The 14,675-nt window shown below is 36.8% G+C and overlaps 1 protein-coding gene across 1 annotated transcript; it reads right to left on the bottom strand.

Annotated features, from left to right (window-relative positions):
• Positions 1–2,105: 2,105 nt before the first annotated feature.
• Positions 2,106–9,844, bottom strand: LOC120432520 (uncharacterized). The gene is made up of 2 exons (XM_039597738.1): positions 8,800–9,844; positions 2,106–3,565 (listed from the first exon to the last, which is right to left on the bottom strand). Exons 1-2 carry the CDS (start codon positions 9,518–9,520, stop codon positions 2,787–2,789), a joined length of 1,500 nt encoding a protein of 499 aa, XP_039453672.1. The 5' UTR covers positions 9,521–9,844; the 3' UTR covers positions 2,106–2,786.
• Between the last annotated feature and the right edge of the window lie 4,831 nt (positions 9,845–14,675).

The raw sequence follows: 14,675 nt of genomic DNA, 5'->3' as shown, positions 1-14,675 counted from the left end.
TTATGAATTTTTCAAGATTTTCAAACTTATAAATTTTATGATATTTTTAATTGTTTTAATTTTAGAATTTGAATTTTTAATATTAAAATTACTAAACGACTTCTATTTATAATTCCTTTTTTTGCCAAAATGATTCAGGGTTGTTACGGAAAAGTGGAGAAAAAATCCGCGCCAGATCCGCGCCAACCCCAAAACCCAATCCGCGCGAGATCCGCGCCATATAAAAATATCGCGACAAACATAGAAGAGAGTAACATAATGAATGAAATTTTAAACGAAAAAAGAATAAAACAGAAGGCATTTGGATAAGTACCGTTGATCAGTTGTGGATTCATATCCCACCTGTACCAAATGGAACCTTTTTTGCCATTTCTGAAGCAATATTAGTTTTTTTTAAATATCGTTGCTTTAAAACAAATTCAGAAAAAAAATTAAAACCATAAAATAAATCACTAATTTATAAAATCTAGGGATTTAGTACTTGATAATTCTCGCCAAAACTTTACGTTGGAAAATCGAAACACGAAGTTTCTATTATTTTCTTCTCTAAATTTCTCTAAACTAAAATATGACTCCGAAAATGGTCCGAACTAAGAAAATGGCAAAAAATAATAATTTAATAATTTAAAAATTAAATAATTAAGAAATTTAGTAATTTAATAATTTAATAATTAAATAATTTTATAATTTTATAATTTTATAATTTAATAATTTAATAATTCAATAATTTAATAATTTAATAATTTAATAATTTAATAATATAATAATTTCATAATTTCATAATTTATAATTTTATAATTTTATAATTTAATAATTTAATAATTTAACAATTTAATAATTTAATAATTTAATAATTTAATAATTTAATAATTTAATAATTTAATAATTTAATAATTTAATAATTTAATAATTTAATAATTTAATAATTTAATAATTTAATAATTTAATAATTTAATAATTTAATAATTTAATAATTTAATAATTTAATAATTTAATAATTTAATAATTTAATAATTTAATAATTTAATAATTTAATAATTCAATAATTTAATAATTAAATAATTTAATTATTTGATAATTTGATAATTTAATAATTTGAAAATTTAATAATTTAAAAATTTAATAATTTCTAGCATAGGAAACCCATGAGGGATAGGTTGTTTTATAATTTTAATCTAGAATTTCATAATCTAATAATTTAAAACTTTTATAACTTGATAACTTTAGAACTTTCTTAAAAAATTAAAAATTAACAAAAAAAAATTAATTGTAATATTTTCGTAATTTTTCAATTGAATAATTCGTAATTTTTTACGTTTTTTGAGTCTGTAAGTTTTGACAATTTCAAATTATGAATTCTATTTTTTTATTATTTGAATATGGAAATTCTGAAATGTCCATAAAATTTTCGGTGTTTCAAGATTCTGCGTTCTGCGATTCGGCCTCATGCGGCTATTTTTATTATTGAATACAACTTTATTCTGTGATTTTTGTGTGTTTTTTTTTCTGATGGAGCTCTTGATTTTGTTCCCATTTTTTTTTATTTCATAAAATAATGAAACTCTCTTGTATGTTGTCGCGAAATTATTTTTGTTAAATAATATGGCGCGGATTTCGCGCGGATTGGATTTTGGGAAGGCGCGGATTTTTTTTCGACTTCTCCGTAACAACCCTGGTATTCTATTCAGTGCAAAAATGTAAAACAATTTGAAGTAAATAAATGAATGTGATCGGTAAAAAAATGAAAAAAATACAACAAAGATGAATAGCATTTAGCCATACCACTTAGAATGTAAATGAAATGTAATTAATATTAGAATCTTCAATAAAGGTATATTTAACCTCAAAAAAAAAATCTCGTCTTGTAATTTGGTGGGGCTAACTATTGCTTCGAGGGAAATTAAAAAAGTAAACTAAAGAATCAACATTGATAAATATTTAATGGAAATTTTTGAAAAACTTATTTAGGAACTTTTTGTTTAACTATACCTACCAAATGTGCTTTACTAAAAAAAATATCAAAATTTCCCTTGATCCAGGTCAGGCAACTGTGCGCGTTTGTGGGCAAAACAGCAAATCAACGAAATAAAACTATTACAAGACAATTACTCTTTATACTTTTCTCTTTATTTTGTAAAAATCTTACAGAAGTTTTCCTCCAATCTTCTTCAACTAAGCTTCCCCTTTTCATGCAAACTTACAAATCGGGTTAGTTTAATTTAACGAATAAAAACCGGGATGTTCTAGCATTCTTCTCCTCTCGTAAGCACGCGCTTTGGGCGGAAACACAAAATACGGGGAAACGAACAGTCAAACACTACCGCGACGCCGGAGAGTTGGCGCGTATGCTTCATCAATCAAATTCGCTTCTTTCTACTCCTTTCTTCTCTATGTACAGGACGATTACTACGCGCGATATTTGATATACCGTGTTTTCTTTTGCCTCCCTAAAAGTAGTTATTATCATCAAAAAATCTTGTTGCGGCAGCAGTAGCAACGCGCGCGCAGATCAAGCAGCTTTCATTGCGTGGTTCGAAAGCGGCCGCTGCCGAACTTTGCTTTTTTTTGTTTTTGCTTCTCCAATATGTATTCTGTGTTGCTCATATGTGTGTTTGAAGGCGTTTGCGACGAATTAAACCGAGTAATGGGCCACGATGTAGATAAGTTAAGAACGGAACGCAAAAGCGACAGAGAGCGCAGCTTAGCCAAGCCTCCCTAAAATGAATTGATGAGATGATTGCACGTGAAATGTGTGTGTGTGTGTGAAATTGCTCGAAATCTTTGTTTTAGTAGATGATTTGCTGCTGCGACCGGCTGCTGGCCGCCGAGTTGGACATGATCGCCTCCTCCAGGTTCGAGTCCAGCTTCCGGTAGGCGGCGGTATGCTTCCGGCCCTTGCTGAACCCACCGCGGCCCGTACTAGACCGTCGACCCTCGAGGGCGAGCGCTAGCAGTTTGGACTTGTTGTGGTACGCGACGTAGCTCACGATGCAGGCAAACATGACGAGCAAAAAGTAGGAGAAAAAGTTCGAATCGCCCTCCTCGAAGAACGGATCCACCGGCAGTTCTTCGCGCTGCACGTCGCTCAAGCTGAGGTCTTCCTTGTCCAGCCGAGGTAGCGGTTCCGGCTGCTTCTCGCGAACGGCCATCTCCTTCGGGGCAGATCCTGCTGCCACAGCAGCTCCACCCGCCGCCGTCGGAACGTTCGTGTCCATCGACGGGTCCTCATCGCTGTCCTCCCCCGGATACATCGCATCCTCATCTCCGGTGTCCATGTTCTCCTTCACGCCACCCTCTCCGCCCACAATGTCCTCAATATTTTGCTGGTTCTTTGTTTCCTGGTCCAAAAATGCCCCATTTTCCTCATCTTCCGCCAGGGTTTTCTCTTCCACGGTAGCAATCTTTTGCGAATCGTCCTTTTCGTCCGCCTTGGCAGCGGCTTCCCTTGCCGGAGGGGCATTGGCGATGGCAGAGGCGGAATTGGTCGAGGGTGTGACGTGAGCGGTGGCGGCGGCGGAAGTTTGCTGAACCGGTTTGGCGGCTACGGGCTTCGTAGCGGTGTCAGCTGTAACGGGGAGAAACAAAAAATCATGCGATAAGATATCTCGTCAGCTGGTTGGTATCGAAAGTAAGTGAGGTGAGTAATTTCGGAACCGCAACAAAAAAGATTATCAAAAGATTACCAAACTGACTAATGTGAGTAAATTTTCTTGCTACGCATTTTAATTTATCAGGTGCTTAAAAAAAATATGTGGTTTTTCTTGGCACCCAGCTATGGGAGAGAATCATGGCAACATCTAACAAACAAAAACAAACTAATGTCAAACACCCTTCAAATCTTCGTTTTGCATAGAAAAATGTCTATGCAAGCCATGAGATAGTGACAATATTGACAACCGGAAGAGATTTTTAAAGCAAACAGAATCCAAGAAAATATCGAGGAATAAAGCCAATTGAAGTATGCAGTTTGAAGGGACTGAAGAATTCATCGATAGATGGAGTAATATTGATATCAAGAAGATCGACAGCCAGAGAGTCGACTGTATTTTTGGTACAAAAAAGTAGGCTTTTTCGTCTTTCAAGAATGACAGGAAAAGTAAGTAGTTTCTAGACGGAATTGCAAAAAAATACATTTGCTGATCTGAAATGTCCAGGAACAAATTGTTAACATTGTGAGGTTTTATTGACATTTGGGCATTTTTAACTATTTTTTTATTAAGATACTACAACTAAACTCTAGCAAAATAATAACTTATCTTGAGTTGACAAATTCAATTCGCAATTCGCAATTTTCAGTGTAAGAACGGGCCTTGGCCGATCTTATGCACTAGGTTCCCGACGAACACGCTCTGCCCTTACACCTACATCTCACCCTTGCTCTGAGCCAGTAAGAGCAACACGCTAGAACACGCTTTGAGTGTTCGTGCCAGGCATGCACACCTTCTTTTCCGGTTACGCATTTTAACTCGGCCGGGGGTGGTACATTACGTAGGGTTTGATGTAAGTATAAGCGCCTAACCATTTATAGTGTGCCTATCAACTTTCATTATCTAATCTAATCTAATCTAATCAGACCCTAGCGCAGCCAATCTTTCGAAGGGATCCTGGAGAGTGCCTCAGGTTAGATGACGCCTAGCACTCTTCTTGTCATTTATTAACATTTGTAGTGCGCCATTGCATCGGAATGCATTGAAACATCACAAGCGTTAAACCGGCCAGGCCTACTGCGTAAAGCCGTATCGCAGAGATGATTCGTAATTGGGTTGAGTTTGAGCACTGAGTGTTCGAACAACAACACAATTCTGAATCGACAGGGGAGGAAGAAGCGTGGGGACACACCACCATACGCTCCGAGATTTTTGGTTGTATTCGTTGGGAGCACCATGCTAAGAAGGTTTGGTACTCCGGGACCCTCTGGGATGGGACATTGTATTTCCACGAATGCCCTGGACACTATTTGCCGTGGTTATAGCGCCACAACTCGCTCTCTGTAACAGTATTCCTAATTCCAGTCCAAGCTCACCAAGTCGTCATGGCCTAGTGGTTAGCATTTTTGCTTACCAATCCAAAGGACGGGGGATCGAACCCCGCCTTGAGCGACTTAGATTTTTCGTTCATATTCATCAGTTCAAATTTATGTGTTCTTAACTTTCTCGTTGGGAGCAGATGGGAATCGAACCCAGAACCATTCGCTTACAAAGCGAACACCGTAACCAGTCAGCCACGGCCGCTCCTCTGTGCCTATCAACTTTCATTAAAGCAAAAACTGTTTTATTTTTAGTGTGAGTTCAAAAACTAGTTGTTATTTTACTGTGTATTGTTTTCTGCGGAAATCTTTCCTAGTGTTGAGTCGTGTTTATATGTTGCTATTTCTTTTGTCGCGGAGTTTTGTTACAATTTTTGGTCCTAAGCATTTTATGAGTAGTGCGGTGCCTGTGTGGACGCTCAGTCCTGTTTTTTCGTGTTATTTTCCGTCTCTTTTATGTCGCTGTTCGAGTGCATGGGGTGATTGGTCATTATAATTAAATAATGGCATCAGTAGTGCGGTGCCTGTGTGGACGCTCAGTCTTGTTTTTTCGTGTTATTTTCCGTCTCTTTTATGTCGCTGTTCGAGTGCATGGGGTGATTGGTCATTATAATTAAATAATGGCATCAGTGATGCGGTGCCTGTGTGGACGCGCAGTCCTGTTTTTTCGTGTTATTTTCCGTCTCTTTTATGTCGCTGTTCGAGTGCATGGGGTGATTGGTCATTATAATTAAATAATGGCATCAGTAGTGCGGTGCCTGTGTGGACGCTCAGTCTTGTTTTTTCGTGTTATTTTCCGTCTCTTTTATGTCGCTGTTCGAGTGCATGGGGTGATTGGTCATTATAATTAAATAATGGCATCAGTAGTGCGGTGCCTGTGTGGACGCTCAGTCCTGTTTTCTCGTGTTATTTTCCGTCTCTTTTATGTCGCTGTTCGAGTGCATGGGGTGATTGGTCATTATAATTAAATAATGGCATCAGTAGTGCGGTGCCTGTGTGGACGCTCAGTCTTGTTTTTTCGTGTTATTTTCCGTCTCTTTTATGTCGCTGTTCGAGTGCATGGGGTGATTGGTCATTATAATTAAATAATGGCATCAGTAGTGCGGTGCCTGTGTGGACGCTCAGTCCTGTTTTCTCGTGTTATTTTCCGTCTCTTTTATGTCGCTGTTCGAGTGCATGGGGTGATTGGTCATTATAATTAAATAATGGCATCAGTAGTGCGGTGCCTGTGTGGACGCGCAGTCCTGTTTTTTCGTGTTATTTTCCATCTCTTTTGTGTCGCTATTTGTGTACATGGGGTGATTGGATTTCTTCTGATTCGTGTTGTTTTCATCTCTTTTGTGTCGTTGTTTGTGTGCATGGGGTGATTGGTCTTCTTCTTCTTCTTTTTTTTTTTTTTTTTTTTTTAGTTCGCGCGTTCGTTGGCCAATGAGTTTATTTTTGTCCTCTTTACATAGTTTTCGATAGAAACGATCCGAATTCTTTTTTTTCGAGACAAGCAAGTCGTATTGCTGGATTAAGTCCTTTCTATATCATCGATGATCGGAAGGCACGCCGACGAATATGTTTTAAGGCTTATGATATAAAATCATTTTAATGAATAAAGCCCTTCTTACATCACCGTTGATCGGAAGGCACGCCGACGAAGAATTTCTGGAGGATCGCGGTCGAATTAATACTATATTTAAAATTCTAGATAGCTATCTTTCGGATTCGATTGTGAGTAGCGGGACTTCGCGGTTACTATGCAACGTATTTTTGGAGTCTTTTTATATTTTAAATTTATAAGTCCTTCTTTTATCATCGTTGATAGGAAGGCACGCCGCCGGTTAAGTTCGTTTAAGTTATTGTTTTAATTTCATTACAATCGGTTACGTGGTTGTTTTCTTTTCGTTTATATTCGTTGATCGTAATAATTTATTCCAACTGGCAGCTTTAGTATTAACTCATCTACTATTTTTGACATTTGCTCGCGATATCTTAATTGTACCAACAGTAAAAATATACTGATAAGTCCAACCCATAGCACTACCGCTCGGTTGGCACGCGTTCGATTAAAACAAACTTTTTAAATAATCAATTATTTATCTTTCCGCAGCCGGCTGCCTAAGATTTAAAATTTCAACCGATAAACTAAATGCTCATGGTCACATCACTGCCACTCGTGAATCCTGACCTCATACCCATCTACTAACCCCCTCAAAACTCATGTGATACTTTGTCGGAGAAGCAGTCGATTGGGCGGTCTCTATCACTCAAGTATCGGACTAACATTCCCATCCACTTCCCCGTGACCCTACCACTGGTCGTGGCCGGCGCCGGTATTGATCAGCATGATAGGGGCCTTTGAGAAGTTGCGAAGCGAGGAAAGATAGCACCCACTTATCTTCCACGGCTCGTGGATGTAAATTCTGGAGGTCCTGGTCAATAACGGAGTAGCAACTGCGGGTGGGCACCTATGCTTATGCTTATGCTTATGCTAATTTTTGGTCCTAAGCATTTTATAAAAGTTTTTCAAAAGTACAATAGTAATATTTGTGTTAATTCTTTGATCATTCCAAAAATTGAGTAAGGGCTCGATCCTCATTTGTTTGAAGAAAAGGGTGAAGATTGAAAACAATGGACAGTGTAAGAAAGGGAAAGCAGAAAGTTTGTTACAGCAGCATCAATTGGTAAAATAGAGTGGAAAAGTGTTGAGAAATAAGAGAATCAAATGAGTAAAATCGAAATCAAATGGAGGATAGTAAACAGAAGCCGCGTTAGAAAATCAGTGAAACAAAATAAACAGAAGATAGGTGGTAGCTTAATGGAAAGAAGAGAAACCCCGTTGTGCGATGTTTCAGGTACATCCACAGCAGTTGACTCAACATACTGCGAATCAAAACAATACCGTCTACAATCACAAATTACTTCCCTTTCCCACATTGTCGCGCCCCTTTCTTTTAGCCGTCTCGACTCTGACCCGCGGTGGTCAAAGGTTTACGATCCGTTTCCACAGGCCACCAGCTAGGTCATCATGAAAACCAAGCCAACATGGAGGTAAGAAAATAGGACACTCGCAAGGAACCAGAGCTATACTGTTCTGATCAAGATAATTCGGATGATCTAACAGAACTACGGATGTAGTTAGTTACGTTCCTTCCAGGATGTTCCTTACGTGGACGTCAACCGAAGAGCACGCAACAAGGTCAGTGCCATTGCATGCTCTTAGGTATCAATCCTTGGCCTGCTCAAACCTTGGCCTGTGGGTTTTCTTACAAAAACCACCCTTTTTACAATCTTCCGGATTTTTGTCAAAATCGTTTTTTTAGCATAACTTTTGAAATACCTAGTTATCTAAACTTCATAATTTTCAATAGCGACTCATGGGACCCGAAGACGGATCTAATCAGACCAAAACAGACAAAGTCGGTAGACCCAGTGCCGAGATAATCCAATGCACATTTTCGATCAACACCACCACCACACACAGCCTTTTGAACAGAATTTGATTCTGAGTCGATATGTGTAGGTGAAGGGGGTTCTAGGATGCCAAATTAAGAATTTAATTTTTGAGTGATTTTATATCCTTTTCTAATGAGGTGAGGAAGTCAAAAACATAAGTGAGATAACTGTAGATCGCTTGAAAAAAATATTTATACCTAAATATGCCCAAATTAACAAACATCTGTACAGTGGATTTAAGTGTTCTAAAGACAACTTTTCGAGAGCTCCGTTTCGCCCCAACTGACGGCAATTTAAAATGTCTGTTCATGATTCAACTAAAAACTCACCCTTTGGTTCCACCACCTTTTCCAGCTTCAAACCCTGGTCAATCAGCGGTGGAATGACCACCTTTTCTGCTGCCTGCACTTCCACCGTCTCCCCGGCGGTCGGCTCAGGCAGCAGCAACTGGCGGAACCCCCAAAGCAACACCCGGCAGATGGGTTTCAGCGTCAGGTGAAACTCCACCTCGTCCATCGGGAGGCAAAGATTCGCACAGACGGCTTCCCGCTCCAGCGGCTTCGCTTCGAATTGTAAGCGCTCGTTGCCCGAAGTGGCCTTCTCGCGGAGGGCCTGCAGCACCGGTGTGAGGTTTTCGCAGAATTTGTCCGTTCCTCCGGAGGCGTCTGGTCCGGCGAGCATGTCCTGGACGGTTTTGACCGTGACCGGGTTCTGCTTGCGAGCGGTCAGCACCGTCGTCAGGTTCCGGTAGAGATTGCACAGCAGAACGTCCGGCTTTTTGACATCTCTGGCCAGGCAAACGGCCAAAAATTCCAGCTTCTGGTAATCCAGTAGATCATTCGAGACGGAGGTGGGGACCGATTTCACCGTCGTCGTGGTCGCATCTCCGGATTTGACTGGAGGTGCGATGTTGCTGGCTCCAGCGGCGGTCAGTTCGCCGGAAGGTGCCGACGGAATCCCGGGGGGAGCCAACTGGACACCGGTGGCCAAGGCCAGCAGCACTAGCGCGAACACCGTTGACCTCGCGCAAGGGCCTTGACACGGAGGCATTTTGCTGCTTGGTGTTGGCAGATGATCCCAAAAGAGGACGGGAATTCCCGTTATTACGACTTGCTGCTGCTGTCAGCCGACTCTGGAACAAGTTTCACAACACTTTTTTCTCTGGCCAAAATTTCAAAACAAAGTTTTTTTTTTCGCTGGAATCAAGGTCGCTGTTGCTGCATCTTCAATCGTAATCACTGTTTTGAGCTCACTGGGAATGGGAAATTAGCAGTATTCGACGCGATGATGATGTGATTTCCGAGCTGTGAATCCTCAACACATTCGCGAAGCACGATTTTAACTTCTATGCAACGACGACGACGACTGGTTCTCTTGACTGGTTTTTTCTCTCTTCTGAAACGTCAAGGACCTGCGAACACATAAAGCGAGAGAATGTTTTGAAACTTGCGTAGGAGATTTTCGCATGCAGTGGTTTCATCTGAAAATCGCTCAAGTACTTTTTGAAGTTTATTCCAGAGAAGCAAGAATATTTCTGACAGATGGCCTGATGGCGGGCAATGAAATGACGAACGAAAATGCATGGGCGGAGTTTGTTTACTTGGTTGGGAAGGCGGGCAAAAAAGAAAAATACTGGGCGGGATATAAAAGTACACGGAAAAACCGAGATGTACAGTCAACCCCCGGGTGGTTGGTTACTTTTTCGTTTGACGCTTTTTTAGTTTGTACCCTTTGTAGCCCGTTGGTTGATTAAAGTCGAACTAAAAAGTGACGAACTGTCACTTTTTACACGGCGCTCAAGTACACTATAGTACGGTATGCTGATCGGAAGGAACGCGGTCAAGAAATGTTGCGTGTTCTTTTCGTGACCCCCCCAAGAAAAGTTGACAGCTCGGTTGACAGTTCGGTATAAGCGCGATTGACGGTGTGCGCGATTCGCGATTAAAAGCTCAAAAATTCCGACAGATGGCGCAAAGCATCGAAGAATGACGATTCAAATTTTCGCTGTTCGGTTACATAGGAATGCAAACTTAAAATTGATTTTACTGCTCTTAGAACAACTTTTGAGAAAAAATTCACGCAGTACGAGTGTAAACTTTTTGCCCTCTATCAATTAACGCAATAAAAATAATTTTGGAATAATTTTGAAAAAATAATATTGTTTAAAATGATAGAGCATCAACAGTTAACAAAGTATCAGCTCGAATTTTTGCTCAAAAGTTGTTTTGAACGCTGGAATTTAACAAAACAGAATTCGCATACATAACCTCAAAGGGCGGAAATTTCAATCGACATTCTTCGCTCTGTTCTGCTACTCAACACTAGGTGTCGCATGTCGTTTGGCTCTTGAACGGCAATTGAGATTCTTTGGAGGAAAAAATAAAAAGATTAAAAATATTCAAAACTTAAAATTAAATAGATTAAAAATGTTTATTCAAAAACAACAATTATAAACAAAATTAAGAAATCAATAAATAGAAGAAAATTTAGAAATTCTTATATTCTAAAACAAGAAAAACTGAAATAAAAAAAAATGTAATAATGAAATAAGGAAATTAAAAAAATATGAAATTATGAAATAAGGAAATTAATATATTAGGAAACCAGGGAACTAGGAAATTTGGAAATTGTGATAATAGCAAATTAGTAAAATAAAGAAAATAAGAAAATTAGGAAATTATGAAATTATGAAACAAGGAAATTAGGAAATTAGAAAATTAATATGTGAGGAAATTAGAATGTTAGGAAGTTAGGAAATAAGGAAATGAGGAAATTAGGAAATTAGGAAATTAGGAAGTTAGGAAATTAGGAAATTAGGAAATTAGGATTAAGGAAATAAAGAAATTTTTAAAATTAGGAAACTAGGAAATTAGGAAGTAAGGAAATTGGGAAATTAGGATATCAGGAAACTAGGATATTAGGAAAATGAGAAATTAGGAAATTAGGAAACTAGGAAATTAGGAGTTTAGGAAGTTAAGAAATTATGAAATTAATATGTTGGGAAATTAGGAAGCTAGTAAATTATGAAACTAGGAAAATAGGAAATTCAGAAATTAGAAAATCGTGAAATAAGAAAAATAATATGTCAGGAAATAAGGAAGTTATGAAATTAGAAAATTAGAAAATTAGAAAGTTAGGAAATTAAATTATGAAATTAGAATATTAGGAAGTGTGGAAGTTAGGAAGTTTGGAAATTGTAAATTAGGATTCTTAAATTCTTAAATTCTTAAATTTTGAAATTTTGCAATTTTAAAATTCTTAAATTCTTAAATTTTTTAAATTTCTTAATTCTTAATTTTTTATTTTGAATTTCTTTATTCTTAAATTTTCATTCTTGATTTTTTAATTTTGGAAGAAATAGAGTGTTTGATTTTTATAATTTCGAGGTTTTCGTAAATTTGTATTTACGAATTCCTATATTTCCGATTTTTAAAACTTTTGGAATTTCGACTTGTACATTCGTTTCGAATTTTAACATTTTTTATCTATTGAATTTATAAAAACGTTAAAAATTAAAATTATTATTCAATTCTGCATATTTTAAATTTTCCAAATTTCTGATTTTTGTTGAAATTTTCTTTATTTAAAAAAAAATGTTATTATGAATATTTCTGGAATGTTTGTTTTTTTCATATTTTTGAATTTGTTGTTTGGTTGGATTTCAAAATTTCAGATTATTATTGTATTTTCAGTAAGAACATAGATATTTGTATGATTATTGTCAAGTTTAATTTCACTCTGATTTACTTCATTTTGGTCCCGCGAGTGTGGGTAAATCGGACTTAAATTCAGAGGTAGCTGGTTGGTACTAGCAATAAATTGTTGGTGACACGATGGCCGACATCTTTAAAGACAACTTCATTTTTTACTCCATTTCGACCAAAAAACTAAATCTCTCCTTTTAGTTTCAATATTCTGCTTTTTGAGATTCGGCGGGAATTTTAAATATTGTTATATCCAATTGGGTCCTAAAATGAAGCTCAGATTGCTGATATTATTGTTTACAGCGATAAAGCTTATTTTTCTGAGTAAAATGACCCTTTGTACGACCACAAAGAGTTTAAAATTGATTTTTAAATCAATTTAGAAAAATTAACCTCGCAGTCCTTCTTGACAGAAAAGCTCCTACTTGACAGCTCGTTCCAAGGGGACCATAGTTGATCCACCGAAAAAATGTTGTCCTGTCAAAAAAAAAATTGCATTAAAATGAAAAAAAGTGATCAGAAATGGTTTTAAATCGTGTTTTTTACCGTTGTACATAAAAATTTACATAGGGCTTTAGTACCCAATTCAAAATAATTAAAACGTTTGTAATTATCAGTCGCATTCAAAAAGAAAAATTACAATTCATTGATTTTTTCATCAAAACATATTACAAATAAGCACCGGGCGAAGAAACGTCAAACGCAATCTTTCCGTTTCTGTTACTTTTCAGCTGCGTACCGCTTAAGAAAAATCTTTTCGTGACCCTTTCCTTGACCGTTTCTTGGGCGTTTTTTTGTATGGAGTTTTGCGTTCCTTCCCATCTGCGTATCAGCCTTATCAAAACAAACGTTTGATCGTGTGTGAACTCCGTTTAAAAGTGGTGTCAAACTAAAAAAATGACCCCGACAGTTGGTGTCAAACCATCGGGGTTTGAGTGTATTGCAGTTTGCAACGATTTTTAGACAATCGTGCAAGTTGTGAAAATCTCTTCACAAAATTCACAAAAATGTGCACACCTCAAACTACAGCAGAAAAAAAACTATGACACACACCCTAGTTTTGAAAAGTACTTTACAGATTTTTTGATAAAAGGCTCCGTTTTCAAGATATAGCCACCGAAAGTTTGATTTTAGCAAAATATTTGCAGTTTTTCAATTTTTAAAAATAGTGACCATAAGTGACCATTTCTAAAAATATTTTTTTTAGAAGTTCAGAAAATTTGCTATAAAATTGTCTAAGAGACATTGAAGATTGGACCTCGGGTTGCTGAGATAGAGCCGCTTTAAGAAAAAGAAACACGAAAATTGAAGTTGTCTTTATCTCACCAAAATAACCCACAATTTTCTAATGTCGATATCTCAGCAACTAATGGTCCGATTATCAATGTTAATATATGAAACATTCGTGAAATTTTCCGATCTTTTCGAAAAAAATATTTTTTAAATCAAGACTAATATTTTAAATGGGCCAAACATTGAATATTACGCCCATTTAAAATGCTAAAAATATTTTTAGAAACGGTCACTCATGGTCACTATTTTTAAAAATTGAAAAACTGCAAATATTTCGCTAAAATCAATCTTTCGGTGGCTATATTTTGAAAACGGAGCCCTTTATCAACAAATCTGTAAAGCACTTTTCGATTGCAAATTCAATTTTGCATTAAAAAATAATGTCAAACTTGTTTTTGCATGAAACTTCAATTTTTTACCAAAATCACTATTTTAAAAAAAATCATAACTCGGCGGCAGATTTTTTGACCATGTTTCTCTATGGCTCAAGAGTTGCGGATTTTTATCCCCTAAAACATAACAAAAAATCTCGAAAATCAAAAAATACGTATTTTGGGAAATTGAGTTTTAGTGAAAAAAAAGTTGATTAAAAAATCTGCAATTTTTTTCCGTGTACCTATTTTTTACTCGAAAGTCCTCAACAATACCTACAACTTTGCCGAAGACACCAATTGATCAGAAAATTCACTCAAAAGTTACAGCTGTTTGAATACTTACATACCATTTTTGTATGGACAGCAGCCAAAATTGTATGGAGACTTGTATGGATGAACCAATCACACAAAATAGTTTATTTGGTCATAAGGAAGGCCCCCACAAAGTTTGAGCCAAATCAAAAAATACAAATAAAATCCATTTCCGGTTTTGGTAGAGAATTGCTCAGCAGTCTATTTTTTGTAATCTAAGTGGCGGTGAAAATGGCGGCCTTCGAGAATTTAATTATTCAGAAACTTTTAAAAATGAAAAACAGAGACATTTAAATATAATTGGATAATTTAAACTTTTAGTATCAAGGAGCTTGACAACATTACAATTTTAGAGATTTGGATATTTAGAAATTTTAAAAATTTAGAGTTCATGAATTCCTGGATTATTATTTTTTTCAATTTCAAGATTATTCAGATGAACACTTAAAATTCGGATCAGAATAAAAAAAAGCATTTCATGAGCGTTAAAAAATTTAGTTTAGCCCAAAACAGTTTTTGAGC

This window comes from Culex pipiens, chromosome 1, assembly GCF_016801865.2.
Source record: "Culex pipiens pallens isolate TS chromosome 1, TS_CPP_V2, whole genome shotgun sequence".
NCBI classification, from domain to species: Eukaryota; Metazoa; Arthropoda; class Insecta; order Diptera; family Culicidae; genus Culex; species Culex pipiens.
Note: the sequence above shows the minus strand (reverse complement) of the source record. Positions and strands in the feature narration are given on the sequence as shown.